We start from the raw sequence: 17703 nt of genomic DNA, 5'->3' as shown, positions 1-17703 counted from the left end.
TCTCTGTGGGTGTTTTGCCCCTTTTCATAGTTGTTGTGAGTTGTCAGTTTAAATATAAGCGGTAATATGCCTACAACCCATAAAATACAGTTGCCAAAAAGAGATTACAGCTCCTACCATGTCACTGAAGGGTTATCTATGTCTCAAAATGACCTGATATCATTCATGAGAGTTATATATGACATATTACAGTCCCCCCACCCCCCCTAAAACAGTACATGTGTCAAGCTTTTGACTTTTTGACCACTATATTGTAGGTGTTCCTGCCGTTCACCTGCTTTATGGACAGAGGTTGGCAAAATAACACTTTTTGGTTAAATCCAGTCATATAGTACATCACCCTAATCATGACATCAACAATGACATGTTAGACTCAAATCAAACATGTGTGACATGATTTATTATAAGCATTTATTTTGAGTACAGTACAGACCACCACATGCACTCTGGCTGGGATTTACACTTCAGGGGCGTATCTCTCAGTTAAAGAATAACACTCTCATGAAACGCATTCGCCATGTTGGGCATACTGCTGCATATCAATCACATTCACAGCAACCAATCAAATTAGTTTCATTCAGGCCTTGTAAGACAGGGACTTCATCTGCAACGCCCCATCGGCAACAGTGAATGCTAGACAAACCATCTGTAAATACTGATAATATAGCGGATTACGATACAATACTCTCAAGTTTAAACATGCACAATCATAGTATTTAATTTTACACACAATAAATAAAACACAACAATAACGAATGTGCAGTAAACACAGGATTTCATGATATGACAATGTAGTACGAGACCTGGGACCATCATGGGGGAGATCACCATGGTAACCTATGCTGCACGGCTAACCACTCCAGTCGAGATTCAGTTCAGAGGATCGGATCGAAACGTGTCAACAGCCCAACTACTGACCAATCAGATCACTGTCCATGTCTACAGGACCCGCCCTACTCTGCTTCTGATTGGCTTACCCTGATATTCTTAACCTAACCCTAACCAATCTAACTCCTCATGCCTAATCCTAATTAACCCAACCTAGTACTAGCCAATCAGAGGCAGAGTAGGGCGGGTCATGACTTCACCATCCGAGGGAAACAGAAATTGGCCTACAGGATCCCGACGGGGACAAAAGTGTTGAGTTTCACAATAAAGTGACAAGTAATAAAGAGCATTTTTTATACTTCTATGATGATAACGTCAGACATAGAGGGCATGATTTTAACCCAACCATCTGTGCACTCTGGGTTTAAAAAAACGCTAAAAAACAACAATTGCAGGATACTAGTTGTGCTCAATTTCTTCATTAGCTCCCAGTATATTATAAATGCAATATTATGGCCAAATTAACCTTATTAAGAGTTATTTTCTTTTTAAATTTTTTATTTTTTTTCATCTCTAGCTTTAGCTGCTTACTTCACTGGTTGCTGTTTTGAAGTATATTGCATTTAGTTGCAATAGCTTTTTCATTATGCAAGAATAGCCCCACAAATACATTTTAGACTTAATATCAGGATATTGTTTCTACTACTTCTATTCCTCCTTAAAGCTTGGGTAGGTAACATTGGAGAAACCAGCAAGTGTATGCTAGATTAAAAAAATTATACAACCTAAAAACCCAGTCCAGTGTTGCCAACTCTTTTCCAGTAACAGTAGCTAGCAGCACTAGCTCCAGAAGTCCCTAAATCTAGAGAGAAAGTCACCAAGTCGGCAACACTGACAGTCCGTCCCGTCAGGCCTCCCTCCAAAGACACTCCCCCAAAATGATCATAATTAAAGTAATAGGGGTGTAACAATACGTGTAATTGTAATGAACCGTTCGGCGCAGGACGTTTGGCTCAGTCCGCGACATCCTTTTCGGTGTCTACTACTCAGAGAGAGCCAAAGCAACTAATGATAGTGTTTATCGCTGCGTATGCGACCACACTCGATCGTAAACAATACAGAATTAATGCATATGGTCAAAGTGTTTTGAGTCACGCTATGATTTGTGTGTCAATCTGCTGTGCCTGCCCTGTATGAACGAGCACAAGCCGCAGTTGAGGAATTATCAACATGATGGAGCATTACAGAATCAGAAATACTTTTATTGATCCCGGGGTGGGGGGAAACTTGGTTACATTTACATTATATTACATTAACATAACAGACATTTCTTTTATCTATTTATATTTTATTGACAATATGTCAGTATTTGAGTGCCTTAACTGTTAAAGTAAGAATTATGGACAATGAGCAACTGTTGAATGTTAACACAAATTTTTGTTAACATTCAATAGTTTTCAAAATAAAATGAAAAAAAAGAGTAATTTTCTGCATTTTCTTTGTTTTCCCTATTGTACTGAAAACGTACTGAACTGTGACCCCAAAACTGAGGTACATACCGAACCATGAATATTGTGTACCGTTACACCCCTACAGTATAATGAACATAAATAACCAACATGGCTAGTACAGTCCTGTGACAGCCACGGATACCGGATCTTTTCCTTTTTTTTGTCAGAGCATTTGATTTATTGATGGCTGAGAATTTCAATAAATATAACAAAAATGTTTCTAAAATACATTACCTACCCCAGCTTTAATTTATGCTAGTTGTGTCTTTATTCCATCAGTCCTGTTTGACCTGCTGCTGCATAACTCCTGGGAATTTCATCTTGTCCCACATCAAATAATAACAGTGGGCCCTTTTCTGTTGATGTGATTGGCTCGTAATTCAGAAAGCTGCCCCAGTAATGTGCTCAAAGTTGGATCAGTAAACTGGAGTTAAGTGAGCCAGTTGATTCATGATACCAGTTAGACTCAGTGAAGATAAGCAACTCAAAGAGAGCCAGGCTGTTGATACGGGCCCTAGATGGTGTGGAGTGGCGTTTCCATCACATTTTTTTTGCTGTGTTTTAATTTAGATTAAAGCTCTCAGCTGAAACCAACAGTATTTAAACCTTATGTGAAATATCTCACCGATTAAATGAAACTAATTAAAAGCAATCAGGCAAAGCTTCGGAGATGACACTCCTGTGTATTTACAACATCACTGGAACATGAGTTCACATTTCCAGATTCCAAAAGCTAAAGGAAACCGTTTTGCCATTTTTGTCTCTCGTAGCTGAGTTTTAAGTTGAAAGGTCAAATGATCACCGCAGGAAACAGGAAGTGACTCATTATTTCTTGCGTGGCACCTTGTCACCGAGCGGTACTTCATCCATCAGTTTCTGCAGAAAGACCACAACGAGGTGTTAGTGTCTCTGTGTCAAAATTCAATATCATAAATTGAATCAAGTGTATAGAACATATTAGTTCATACAGTGTGATATATGGAATATATATTTACAAAGTCCACAAGGATGGTATTGTTTCATCTGATCAGAACAATGTATTACCATGTAGGAAGAAGATATCAGGAAAACAAGCTGTTATCATGATGAACTGCAGAACGCGCCTGAGATTAATCATGTTTTTCAGTGTCAAAGTAATCCAGTGATAGTTGTCTGACATGTAGACATAGCTTTAAAACAATCACGGAACCCAGCGGCTATCAGTCTTACAACGATTTAGCCTCCGGGGGCGCAACAGACAGAATATTTCTGTGATTCCGGTATATCCAGAGAGCGGATATCCGGGCCAAGACTTCCTCTTCCGTGCGTCGGTCATTGTTTACAGTCCGATCAGCAACTTGAGACGCGAGACTGGAGTTGAGAGACTGTTTCACAAGTTGCCAGTTTACACTCAGTTATCAGTTAATTCTTTTAGCCAATAAAACGCTAAACTGTCAGACGACAGCTGATGGGTTCAGAGATGGCGTCTCGGCCTCTTTTGATCTGCACACGCGCTGTTTACCTGCACGCTCAAAAGAGATTGGTCAAAACTGCTTGGACTACAAACCAGAACGCTTCCCATAAAAAAATCTTGTCCCGTTGCCTACAGATATCTGCATTCATAAGCAGAAATCTGTTCATAGAGATTAGCTTTAAAATGATCAGGGGATCACCAGTTTTTAGGATTCATCCTTCGGGGTTCTAGTTGTTAAGATATTTACGTCTGGACCAAAGTGGTGGACTGACTGACGTCACCAAAGTCACATTTATTAATCCAACATACGCATGCAGACACACACACACTGACCTCGAGCAGTCTGCTGTAGTAGGTGAAGCCGTCCTCTTCGTCCCTGCGGGCGTCGTCCACCTTGTACCTCCTGCAGGCCAGCAGCAGCTCGTTGGAGCTGTAGAGGGGGGCCGGGTCGATGGAATGGCTGTTGATCAGGCTGACCAGGTACTCCCGGTAATGCTTCCTGCGTACCAGAACAACGCCATGTTAGATCATGATCACACAGCAGAGATGGGCAGCCTCCTGCTAGTACTGATCATAACACACTTTTTTTGTAGTTTTGGCCATTCTTAGTATGCTAAAACTGTTACGGGTTTTGTCTTTTTTTTTCTTCAATGTTGTCATGATTAACTGGTGTGTGAGATATCAGAGCTCTGCCTTTCTCCATGCTGCTGGGGCTGGTCCGCCTTGCTGGGGTTTCCATGGCGATGATCGGTTCCTGCAGCGTCCGCTTCTCCCTCCGTCGTAGTGTGACATCATCGGTGCTGTCCACCACTCCCGTGGAACATTATAAAAGAGGCCCGGAGCTCAACGGCAGGGCAGCTGTGATTCTGCTTGATCAGTCCTCCTCTGTGCTTCTTCGCTGTAGAATAACTAACTCGATTGTATAGGAAGTAGCTTGGTATATTGGTAGATTTGGTATTAGCCTAGCACTTTGTGGTTATAGAGGCACTTGTACTTTGTTTGGGACTGGGCAGGGATTAGTTTAATTTTAGGGTACATACTGCTGTGCATTTTCTGTTATGATTTTTCAGTTATAGAGAGACAATAGGTAAAGGGGTGGCTACCACTAACAGCGAGAGTAGTAAAACATTTATTTTTCTTTCTTGTTCTGATCTTTGGGTTGTTCACCAGCTAGTCGGCTGTGACTTTAAGTTCTAGTTTGTAGCACTTGGGTTTTATTTGTTCATTGATTTTGGCGCCATCCGCAGCCCTTTCCTGTTTTTCATTTGCCTACCGACACGGTGGTGTTGGCTCTTTTGTTTGCTGTGTCATTGTTTGTTACTGACTGCAGCCCGTTTTGTTTCTTTTGAGTGACTCACTTTTACAATAAACAGCAACTTTACGCCTGACAACACCTTAGCTTATGACTTCTTCCCTTAACCCTTGACCTTACTGGGACGTGACACTAACTAACCAACATTATTTGATCACTTAGTCTATCGTCATTGTTGCTGTAACATTTTGAAATGTTTGTATTACTTTTTAAAGTGGGCAAAGTGAAAACAAATAGTGCATTACAAGCAACCTACAAAATAGAGCAGTTAAGTTAAGTTAATAACAGTTAAGACCAAGATGGCAGTATACAACGCCTGCGTCGTCAGTACACTGCTGTACGGCAGCGAGACATGGACAACCTACAGCAGACAGGAGAGATGACTCAACTCCTTCCATCTGAGAAGCCTCCGCCGCATCCTGGGCATATCCTGGCAAGACAAAGCAAGCAACACCGAGGTTCTGACCCGTGCTGGCCTCACCAGCATGTAGACTCAGCCCAGCCAGAGCAGGCTGCACTGGCTGGGCCACGTCTGTCGCATGGAGGATAGTCGCATCCCTAAAGACCTCCTCTATGGAGAACTGGCAACTGGGAGTAGAACAACAGGCCACCCCCTCCTGCGCTTCAAAGATGTCTGCATGCGAGACATGAAGGCTCTAGACATCGACACCATGTCTGAGAGTGGCTGGGAAAACCGGGCCAGGGCAGACTTTTATGTATTTATTTATTTTGTCTGCTTGATTAATCCTTTCCCCTCTTTTGCTCCTTCACCTCTTTCTTTGCTCTCCACTGCTTTAGGCCGTCCCCAGGCCCGTTGTCAGTCTACTGACTGTAAATAAATGAACCCAAAAGAGTACTGTACTCTAGATTTTCCTTATTTAGTTTTGGGTGAATACAGACACAGATATGCCAGGCATATTCCATCTTCCCTATTTTCCTATTCAGTCTAAACGGGTCCAGCTAGCGTTAGTGTTATTAGTTAGTTCAGTGAGTTAAACAACAGTTAGTTAATATTGGGTGTAAATATTTAGTAACAACTAATCTCTGAGTAAGAACTCGTTTATGTGGTGCAACTCATTTGAGTTAGTAATGTGTAAATCTAGTAAATACTTATGCTATAACTAGGTTGGTACAACCAGTTATATAAAAGTGTAGCAAATATAACATGTCGGGGCCTAAGACACATATAACATGTTGCTTTGGTTGGTAATACTGAACAAAGTCATCATACTCGCAGAGTCCAGCATGTCCAGTTTGGGTCTGAGCTCCGCAGGCTGAATCTGGCTGCTGCCCTCCCTCATCCTTCTGCTCTATCACTCCACACAGACCTGAAAAAGAGAGGGATGAAGAAAAATATACTGTAGAAAGAGAGACAGAGACCAGAGAAAAAAAGGGAATTTGCATTGATTCAGCTCGTTTTTTTAGCGGAGGACAGAGAGGGTCACGTTGAAGCTAAATGACTCAGCAAATCCAATAGCTAATACGTTTAGTAAAAGCAGCGGGGAAATGCTAATGCTAACAGGAAAAGAAGTTGCCCTTTTAAATACCTGATTAAAACTGGTATTTTTAATTAAATTTGTTCAGTTATTCATTTCTCTTTTTAAACTCTATTATTTATTTATGAATTCATTCATTAATGTATTTTTAAAGGATGTACTTATTGACTGTTTTATAATATAATAATATTTGATTGTGTAATACAGTATTTCATTCATGTTTTTAATGCCCCTTAAAATGTCAAATAATGAAATACTTTGTAATTTTGTCCATTTATTCAAAGATGAATAAATTATTTTTAAACACATTTATTAATGCCTATTTTTTACTGTACGATTAGTTATTAATCAGTTAAATGTTCTGTTACTATTTACGTGACTCTTGTGGTCCTCCATAGTCATCGTCTCATCTTAGTCACGGAAAAAAAGGTTGTTGAAACGTATTGCTTAATAGTTTTCGTTAATGAAATTAACACCGCTAATGGCAATGCTTTGTATTTAGTACTGGCATGTCTTTGCTGCTCTCTGCTGGTCAACACTGAAATGCAATACACCTCTTCACTTTGTTTTCTGTGTTGTGATTTGATTTTAATGTGGCATAGAAAATGCATGTTAAATAATTATCATGTTTTTCATTTAATTATGACACAGTAAATACATACATAAAAGGAAATACATATCACAAGTACTGCATTTCAGTTATTTTTTTTCTTTATTCAGGCATTTTAAATCTTCCATATCTGAACGTCCATTATTGAATGTCATAGTGACAACTTTGCGTCGAGCCATTTGGTATGTTGAGATACTTTACTGGAAAAATTTAAATGTTGACCTGCTGGTGGCGCGAGAGGAAAAGTCAGGAGATCACCGAAGTCAGTGGGAATCATCCTCTGGGGACCATGGATGTCTACAAAATGTCATGGCAATCCCTGAAATCCCTGAAAGTCTGGACCAGAGCAGTGGACCGACTAACCAACAGAAACAGACCGACATTGGCAACCTAAGAACCACGCTGCTAGCACTGTCTACTTCATTCCACTTCATACAGGAGGCTACTGAACGTGTTGGTCCAAATGAGTATAAAAAAAACTGTCCACAGGCTCAGTTCATTGAGTTTTCAGTATGGCTTTAGATATTATTTATATCTAAATAATTATATATATGCTAAAGATTTATATTCTTTATGGCTATCCATTATAACGTCCTTTTCCTCTTGACTGAAGTAGAAGAGCCAAATGACCAAATACCCCCTTTTACGGGAACCCACACAGAGCCGGATGAGGACAAGCTGGTCAACGAAGAAAGTTGCTAACTACAGTCGTGGTACCCGTTATCTCTGATCAGGGCTTTAGGTTTTGTCGAGCCAGCTAACGCAAAGACAGCCCGGCTCTGTCAAACCTACCTGTCTGTGTTCCAGGAGGGGGTTCAGTGTTGAACGCCACTCCATTATTCTGTGAGTCACAAAGAAAAGGAGAACACTGGTTACTCGCATTAGTCTGATTTACACAGTTGTACGGTGGCCCTGAGGTGCAAAACACGACAACATTGGACAAAACAACATGGAAAACAAACATATAACAGAATAACATTTTAGAAAGCACAACAAAAAAAACAAAAAAACAACCACATTTCGGAAAACAGAATAACAAAACTGCTTTGAGAAATGTGTTTTTCGAAAATGTTTTGTTTTTGGTTTTGTTGTGTTTTGTGAAATGCTGTTTTTTTTTTTTAAATATTGTTGTGTTTTGTGAAATGTTTTGCACTGCTAGTATTGCAGCTAATAGAACACTGATTAGAAAATGAATGAGTCTATGGTATTTATCGCAGATAATATTCACAATCAATAACATTTATTTCAGCTTAAAGTGATTTACAGGTATCCTTCATTATGGGACGGTGTCAGACCTACTCGTAGTTCTTGGGTTTAACGTTTGAATCTGCTACATCAAGTTTAAAGGTCCCATATTATAAAAAAATTTGATTTTCATGTTTTTTATTATAAAGCAGGCTTAAGTCCTATATAAGTACTGTGAAAGTATCAAAACGCTCAATCCACAGGGAAATACACACAGCCCGTATTCAGAAACTTTGCATTTGAAACAAGCTGCCAGGATTTCTGTCCATTTGTGATATCACAAGACATGTGAGAGCTGTAGAATGTGCAGTCTGCAATAAACGGTAGGTACTGAGAGTGCATTGCGAGGTAAAATAAATATATCAACTTAATCATTTAGTTCTGTGAAATGTTTGGTTTTCTGTTTCGTTGTATTTCCTGAAATGTGTCTTCTTTGGTGTGATGTTGTGACCTGAAATATTGTCGTTTTCTGTTTTTGTTGTCTTTTCCTAATTTGTTAACGCATTTCTAAAATGTTGTGTTTTGCACCTCAGGGTCACCGTAGATTGCCACGTGAAGATATTCATTATAATTACTTGGATTTTCCCAAACAACAATAGCTGAATTGTGTTACACCGAAAAATCTATCTTAAAAGGGAATTCATCGAAACAGTTTTCATCTACCTTTTTTGGTGCACAGTTCACAGTGAGGTCTGCAGATTATACTATAGTAATATAGTAAAATATAGTATTTCTCAATGTTCTGAGCACCAGAAATCTTGAGGCAATGCTTTCACATGCAGATGTGTGTGTGTGTGTGTGTGTGTGTGTGTGTGTGTGTGTGTGTGTGTGTGTGTGTGTACCTGCAGTAAAGCCTGCAGTCTGGAAGGTTCCCAGTCTCTGAGATAGAAGAGGCAGTCTCTGGGATGATGGGCATGTAATCCAGACACACTGCACTCGTCCACTGCACAGGTCTGATAGGAAGACAGGAGAACATGAGACACCTGTCACTTGTTCAGGTATGCCAAAGGTTAATCACCTTTGTGATAAAGGTGCATTCACACCAAATGTGTTTGAAGCATTTCAAAGTTCACTCCATTTTTAATAATAATAAATTTAATTTGTGAAGGGCTTCAATTAAATTCAATTTAAACAACTTTATTAATCCCTCTAGGGGCAATTGGTTTGGAGCAGCTTGTACATAAAAACATAAAAACAGAGATAAAACACAGTGACACACAACAACAGCAATATATGTAAGCTAAAAATATAAAACAGGACCTAATACGATTACTGATGTAAATGAGACTAATTTATAAATAAACAGACTGAATAAGAACAATAGAAGGATCAGTCTAATAAGGGATAAAAGGATCTGTGATGGTAAAAAGATAAAAGTCCGTAAGAAATGCAAAATCTAAGGAGCATTCGATAATCTGATTGCAGAGGGGATAAGCGATTTAGAATAGCAGTTAGTTTTACAAACCGGTAAACCATAACAACGTCCTGACTGCGACAGAGAAAAGTCACTAGAAAGCACATGACCAGAAGATACCAAAATACATTCAGCCTTACGGAGGATCTGACGGTTACAAAAGGAATTCAGATCTCTCTGTTCCACACCAATAATCTTAGAACAGATTTTAACAATACTGTTGAGACTGTTTCGGTCTTTAACTGAGAGGCTGTGAAAACAACAGATAAAAGAAAAACGAAGGAGACTCTCAATGAAAGACTGATAAAAACGACGGGGGATTACGGCACTGGCTTTTTATAGGTGAGGTAACACTGTCATTCAAGGTGGCACAAAGCAATGATTGGACAAATGTTACCTTTTTTATTAAGGACTAATGTTTAGAGAAGTATACTCGGACAATTTAAACATTGTTCTAAAAGAAACAGAGGGAAACAGAGGGAAATCAAACACTGGTTGAACATAGTAAAATACAAAGATACTTGCTAATTTACAACACAATCAACGTTAGCCACTTTAACGTTAATATTACGAGAATAAATTAATAACTTTACGAGAAAAAAGTCGTAATATTACGAGAATAAAGTCATCACTTAACGAGAAAAAAAAGTTGTAATATTACCAATATTATTAGCTAGAGTGAAGATGATATGAAACTAGAAAACCTAATGAATCCATTGGTAGCAACCACGTCATACTAGCTTGTCGCGAAGGAAGTTAAATAACCCTCCAACTTACGCTAAATTTTGGCGACGAAAAACTGACATGGCCATTTATTTAATCGTGATTAATCGCAATGACATATTTTAATAGATTGACAGCCCTAGTAATAATAATAATTACTGGGTAGTAATAAACAGTGATATGTGGTCCAGCATTCCATCTAATAAAATACAATACTTTCTCCATTACTGTTTTGATAATTACAGCATGAAATGGTGATGTAGGATGACAGCGTGTGTCAGACTCACGGTGTGGAAGGGGTTGTTGCAGCCACTGCAGAACTGGTAACGGCACTGTGAGCAGCAGAAATGCATGCAGCCTCCTTTGGACAGCGCATACTGAAAGCGACAGTTAGGACAGGCTAGAGGGAGGGAGGAGAGGAGGAGAGGAGGAGAAGGAGGAGGAGGAGTGACAGGCAGGATGTGAATGGCGAGGAAGAGGAAGAGGGAAAACAGAGAGAGAGCAGGGAAGCAGTGTCAGAACATTGAGGGAAATTTTCAATAGTACAAAAAAAGCATACAGTGTACATAGATTATTTATTCACTGAATTAATGTGTTTCACCCGTGTGAGTCCTGTTGGAAGGTCAAACTGAAGGCAAGCTGCTTCGCTACAAAGACTGGGTGTCATTGTGGGCTAAGCATGAGCCAGGAAATGATCAAAAGGGCGGGAGAAATGACCATTACATTTCACCTGAACACCACCAGCTTAGCCTCACCTGATCTGCCCTCTGTGAAGCACACGCTTAGAAACCACATGGACTAAATTGATTGATTATAGCTAGCAATTAGATCTGTACTAACACAGACCTGGTTTTGCAGACACGACCACCGAATTCAACTCAAACATACGGTGGACGAACGAATGCAAAAGTCGCAACGCAAATGAGTGTTGTGGATTTTGAATTTGCGTTGGGGCTTTTGCATTTGTTCGACACTTCTTGGCCACCGTACAAATGACCATCAGAACCTGCCTAGAATCCACTCAAAGATAAACTCTATTGCTTTTTGCTTATATTATGCCTAGTTCACACTACGCGACTTTAGCCCTGATTTTCCACTTGCAGACAGTTTTTGGAGCTCCCCGACAAAAGCCCCAGATCAGAGGCAAGTCGGCGTTGTCTTGGCGCTCGCAACATCGGCGCTCGCTCATCGCACGCTCGCTCATCGCTGCTAGAGTGCTACTGTATGTGTGAACCGTTCAAAGACATGAGTTCAGAGGTTTGCCGGTGGTTCTAGCATGCTAAATATTTGGACCTCTTCAGGTAGGGATGCACCGATCTGACATTTTCAGTCCCAATACGTACGGACAGCGATACCTGGGCTTTGGGTATCTGCCGATAGCGAGTACCGATCCGATACCAGTGTTTAATTCATAAGCTGTATGCCTCACTGTGAGGAAGTGACTGGGATCATTCTGTTATGTGTTAGGACAACACCAGGCTTGACTTATGCATCGCTTTTCTAACTTTGTAAAACAAAATATAACAAATCAACATATAGATAACAGAACACAAATCTTGTGAATTGTTATTTATTATTAAAATATTAAATCGTACACCAACAACTTGGTAAAAAATCGTCAAAACTAACAGGAATTACAATTAAGGTTTAAACTGTTTTAATGCAGCAACAAATTATTCAAAAAGTAAACAGGAATTAAAATTCCAGTCTATAATGTATATAGTATATAAACATAGAATTCAATAGAATAGATCGACCCCAATGTCACCGATATCCGATCCAACTATTTGAGTCAGTATCAGCCCGATATCCGATGCGGTATCGGTCCATTTATCTATCTTTGGGGAGTCTGTCAGGGAGCTACAGACAATGAGAGCGGGTGTTTTCGTGACTAAACCAGTTTGGAGATCTCATCAGGGATTCCACAAAGACTTCAAGACTCCCGAACTTTAGTTGCTTAAGTGTAATGTCTCTCCCAGTAGTGATTCTGTACTCCTGCAGCTTAGTGATATTGATAAACAAATGGCAGAAGTATAACCCACCTGCTTCATTGTCACAGTGTTTTATGATAGAAAATAACAGTTTAATAAAGTTGGGTGTGGTGAAATGTAGGGGTGGTTGTGTGCTGCCTTGGGAGTTTACCAATCGTTGTGATTATGCTTAATTAGACGTGGCCTGGAGGAAACCCTGCTGTCTATATGCTAAAGTAGAGCAACATCTTACCTTTAACAACTGCTGCTAGAAAATAATACTGTAGTAATGTGTGTGTGTGTGCTTACTGATGCCGTTGTCTCTGAGGTATCCAGCCAGGCCCTGTCTCTGATACTCTGGATCATTCTCTCTCTTCCATGACTGGTACTGTTCACAGGACAGACCTGCATGCTGAGACTCCCACTGCAGACACAATACAGAAACACTCATTTAGTGTATGTTCCACTGCTAACCACCTGTCCTTTTCCTCAGTTGGCTCACTACGTTTAACATTATAACTATACTAACAAACTATTCAGTACCAGTTCACTTAAAGTCACTGTGAGGAACTTTTAACTGGTTATGAAACAGTCTCAATGTAATCCTGGTGCCTTTATATGACCCATATAAGTAAACGAGACCATCACTGAGAAGATTGGTTATTTCTATATAGTTATTCTTAATGCTCGTCATCAGTGTCACCGGGTTGGATTCTGGGAAAATCAGACGAAGGGAGGTACTGGAGACCAGAACCAGGACGCCGCGGGGCAGACTATCAGACCCTGCTGCAGTAAAATTAGAGGTTTTCTAAGAGGAGTCTGGTGCTCATGGAAACACTACCACTTTTGTCCACAGGGACTGCCACAATCAGTCCCACAAACAAAGACTTTAATTTTAAATTTCAGAAGGATACAAATGTATCGAATGATAAAAAGTAACATCAGACTCTGACTTCTGTTACTAACATTACAAATATATATTGAACGGGTGAATGAGAGGCAAACTTGTAAAGTGATTTGTCCATTAAAGTAGAATAGCACTGTATAAATGCTAGTCCATTCATGAAGGTTCTAATGCTCGGTTTTAGAGAGGTGTTGATTCAACGGTATGGTCGTTTTGTAAGATGTAGTTGGTGGTGTTGTTGAACTGTACTGTATTATACTGACAGCTGTTTCTGTTATTTTGTTTTCCCCATTTAGATCAATGAGTTTAGGCTCAATAACAGAAACACCTCTCAGTTCAAGGAAGGTGGAACTAATAAACTGGCTACTAGGTAAAGCTGAAGAAGGGATGATTCCTCTGTCTAATCTGAAACACTTAATACAGGAGTTAACAGTTTTTTGACCACAGTGAAAGTATTGTTTTTGAAAGGCTAAACGGCAACAAATATGGACTCAAGCAGAATATTTTGTTGGATAAAAACGTGTTGGGAATTTTGGAAGAGATTACATCTATCTTTTATCAGTAAATGTCGACTTTTAGACTTTAAAATGCTGTGGAGTTATTGGAAATGTTTGGATCACACAAGTCAGAAACATTCCTACGCAGCCACCACTGGAATCTAATTCTACAAATAGTATAATACAAATAATATTACAGTAGCCAGTAGAACCTGGAAGACGTTCAAATAGGCAGTAAAAACGTAAAATAAAAACCCACAGTTAGCGTCGTCATGGTAACATATGTTGCCGCAAAGTGCCGTCCCATTCATATTTATACCATTTCAAGCCCTCGCAGCCTCTCACACTCAACCATTTACCAGGTGACGTCAGTCAAGTCCCTGAGGGTTCAGGGCTGCAGGCCTTAGGGTGGACATTGGGACTGGGCCAGTGACTTTCTGCCTGCATGAGCAATGCATGCAAGCACAATTATCTTACCAGCGGCTCTGTGACACTGATATATTTATGGATATGTGTGATCATATTTATGGGAGAAAACTGATGAAGTGTGAGGAGTGTGAGGTCTATTAATCCCTATTACATTGGAAGTATTTAAGTGTGTCGCTGACACCCTAGCACTGTAATGACTGGGGGGAGAAGACAAGATGATTTGTGAGACCAAACACAGTACGTAGAAAACATGAAGAGAGAGGGAGATCAACACTACAGAGAGGGACACCAAATACTTACAGGCCTTTTACACTGAGCACAGAAACTGTTGCGACACTGAAAACAGGTGACTTTAAGCTGGTCTCCATCATAGATGAACCCATAGGAACACTGAGGAGAGGAGAGGAGAGGAGAGGAGAAGAGAGGAGAGACAGATAAGAGAAGTAACAGTAGAAAGGAGTATTATTATCTAATATGAATACACTGGCTTTGAGAAAGCATTGTTATCAGTGTTGTCGTTAGCTACATTTAATTGAAAGAAAAAATAAATAAACTTAAATTTTAGGGCTGTCAATCGAGTTAATAGTCAATCGTGATTATTAACAAATTAATAATACATTTTTTATCTGTTCAAAATGTATCTTGAAGGAAGAGTTTTCAAATATTTAATACTCTTATCAACATGGGAGTGGACAAATATGCTGCTTTATGCAAATGTATGTATATATGTATTATTGGAAATCAATTAACAACACAAAACAATAACAAATATTGTCCAGAAACCCTCACAGGTACTGCATTTAGCATAAAACAATATGCTCAAATCATATTCATATCACTGCAGCCCAACAGGCAACAACAGCTGTCAGTGTGTCAGTGTGCTGACTTGACTATGACTTGCCCCAAACTGCATGTGATTATCATAAAGTTGGCATGTCTGTAAAGGGGAGACTCGTGGGTACCCATAGAACCCATATTCATTCACATATCTTGAGGTCAGAGGTCAAGGGACCCCTTTGAAAAAATGACCATGACAGTTTTTCCTCGCCAAAATGTAGCGTAAGTTTGGAGCGTTATTTATCCTCCTTCAGGACAAGCTAGTATGACATGGTTAGTACCAATAGATTCATTAGGTTTCCTTTAAGTAATGTTAACATGTTCAGGCCTAGAAAATTGTTCCCTGTGTTTAGTTGAGTTGTGGTGATTTAAAGACAACAAAGACGAAGTATTGGATAAACAGTTATTCTCACATTAGAAGCAAATTATTATAATACAAATAACCGCTTTACTAAACTGAATGCACACTTGTGAAATGACAGTGTGACAAACATGTAGAGCCTATTTGACTCTACTTAAGATCCTTTTTAATGTTGTCACATCATATTGTAAAATATGATACAGCAGTATTTTCAAGAATAAAACATGAAAAGCTGAACAAAAACAGTTGTAAAGGATTCATAAACCTGCTCGTGCTGGTCGTCGTGCAGCCATGAATTTGTTCACCATCATTCTAGTTGACAAAGCCAAAGAGTGACTTGTGGTGTACTCACGTGACAGCACCAGAGGAACTTGGGGTCCTTGATTAGAGCCTGCTCTGTCAGCTTCTTGTGGAACAGCTCGTAGACTTCTGGCTCCAGACACTCTCGCAGCTGAAAGCATATCATACAATAATACAACCTGGAGATCAGTCGCTGAGAGGCAGCAAGAACCAGTCAGCATGGAAATGTAAACGTTAAGCGTCAAATGTCTGCATATTACCTCATTTGAATACATGCAAATAGCGCAGGAACACCAAGACGCTATTTGCTGTAGTCCAAGGTACATTACATACATTTGCTCCAATTAACACACTGTGTGGTGAGCGCCTGAGAGTGAAAGTAGTCATTATATCAACTCCCAGCACCGCCTATCTCACGAGGACACATTGAATTTCGTTGTGCCACTTCCTGGTGTGACCAGGCACAGGTAGTCTATCGTCTATGGCAGGGGTCGGCAACCTTTACTATCAAAGGAGCCATTTTAGGCAAAGAAAAAAAAAAAGATCTGTCTGGAGCCGCAAAACATTTGAGCATTGTGATGAAGATAACACAGCTTATAGTGTAAGTATATAGTATATAAGTCTGATGTAGTGAGGGTATTAGGGCCACATTGAGGGAAAAAATTGGAGATTTCCAGAATAAAGTCATAATATTACGAGAAAAAAATCATAACTTTACGAGAATTAAGTCATAACTTTATGAGAAAAAAAGTCGTAATATTACGAGAATAAAGTCATACCTTTAGAAGAAAAAAGTCGTAATATTACGAGAATAAAGCCATAACTTAATGAAAAAAAAATTGTTATATTATGAGAATAAAGTCATAACTTAACGAGAAAAAAAAGTCGTAATATTACGAGAATAAAGTCATAACTTTACGAGACTAAAGTCATAACTTTAAGAGAAAAAAAGTCGTAATATTACGAGAATAAAGTCATAACTTTACGAGAAAAAAAGTTAAATAACACGTAAAATTACTACTTTATAATATTATGACTTTATTTTCATAATATTACGACTTTATTCTCGAAATCTCAGATTAATTTTTTACCCTCAATGTGGCCCTAATACTCCATCGTACCGTCGTACCATAGACCTACAACAATGATAAATGAAAATGTAAACAAAAAACAGGTATTCATTTCCATTTTTTTAAATCCACAGGGAGCCGCTGGAGAGGAGCTAAAGAGCCGCAGGTTGAGAGACATTTTAACATTTAATCAAACCACACTCCTATCTGTAAATACATTTTAAATATCCATAAAAGCATTTCTCCTAGTCTAAAAGATTTCTATTGCAGATATCCAGAATGTTCATTCTAGATATCAAAAACGCAATTGTGGATATCTGGATGTGAAAGCCCAATACACATGAACGGCAAAAGTGACGTCATTAGTCCCTAGGAAGAATGACGTCGTGGATATCTGAAATGTTCATTTTGACAAGGAAGAACCGAATTGTAGATATCTGCAATATATATCCAGTCTAGCTATTAAATGTCAGAACGGCCTGTCATATATCTTCCCTCATCTCTCTCTTGGCTCAGCTGCTGTCCTACCTGGATGTCCAGGGTGGAGAAGTAGCTGTTGAGGTGTTCGGGGTCGTTGATGTCCGGCTCCCAGCAGACCGGACACACCATGTCTCTGATGTGTTTGTCCCTCACGGCGATGGTGAAGTGCTGCTGGAAACAACCACAGCACACGGAGCACTGACACGACGTCAGAGACTGCATCTGAGAGAGGAGAGAGATGGCGAGAAAGCGGGAAATGACTT

At 39.5% G+C, this 17703-nt stretch overlaps 1 protein-coding gene across 5 annotated transcripts in view; it reads right to left on the bottom strand.

The window, feature by feature from the left end:
* Positions 1 to 380: 380 nt before the first annotated feature.
* The window catches only part of rnf31 (ring finger protein 31), a 42308-nt gene continuing 24985 nt past the window's right edge, over positions 381 to 17703 (bottom strand). For all 5 annotated transcript variants that reach the window (XM_074652232.1, XM_074652231.1, XM_074652234.1 and 2 more), the window contains 10 exons: positions 17489 to 17662; positions 15943 to 16041; positions 14693 to 14782; positions 12872 to 12986; positions 10880 to 10992; positions 9298 to 9408; positions 8003 to 8051; positions 6336 to 6432; positions 4126 to 4291; positions 381 to 3215 (listed from right to left, as the gene is read on the bottom strand). In XM_074652232.1, coding sequence (XP_074508333.1) covers positions 3165 to 3215; positions 4126 to 4291; positions 6336 to 6432; positions 8003 to 8051; positions 9298 to 9408; positions 10880 to 10992; positions 12872 to 12986; positions 14693 to 14782; positions 15943 to 16041; positions 17489 to 17662 — 1065 coding nt within the window. In that variant the 3' untranslated portion in view covers positions 381 to 3164. The remainder of the gene's footprint in view (positions 3216 to 4125; positions 4292 to 6335; positions 6433 to 8002; positions 8052 to 9297; positions 9409 to 10879; positions 10993 to 12871; positions 12987 to 14692; positions 14783 to 15942; positions 16042 to 17488; positions 17663 to 17703) is intronic.

This window comes from Sebastes fasciatus, chromosome 11 (genome assembly GCF_043250625.1).
Source record: "Sebastes fasciatus isolate fSebFas1 chromosome 11, fSebFas1.pri, whole genome shotgun sequence".
In the NCBI taxonomy this organism is placed as follows: domain Eukaryota; kingdom Metazoa; phylum Chordata; class Actinopteri; order Perciformes; family Sebastidae; genus Sebastes; species Sebastes fasciatus.
The sequence above is the reverse complement of the archived record's forward strand: the minus strand, read 5'-3'. Positions and strand labels throughout refer to the sequence as shown.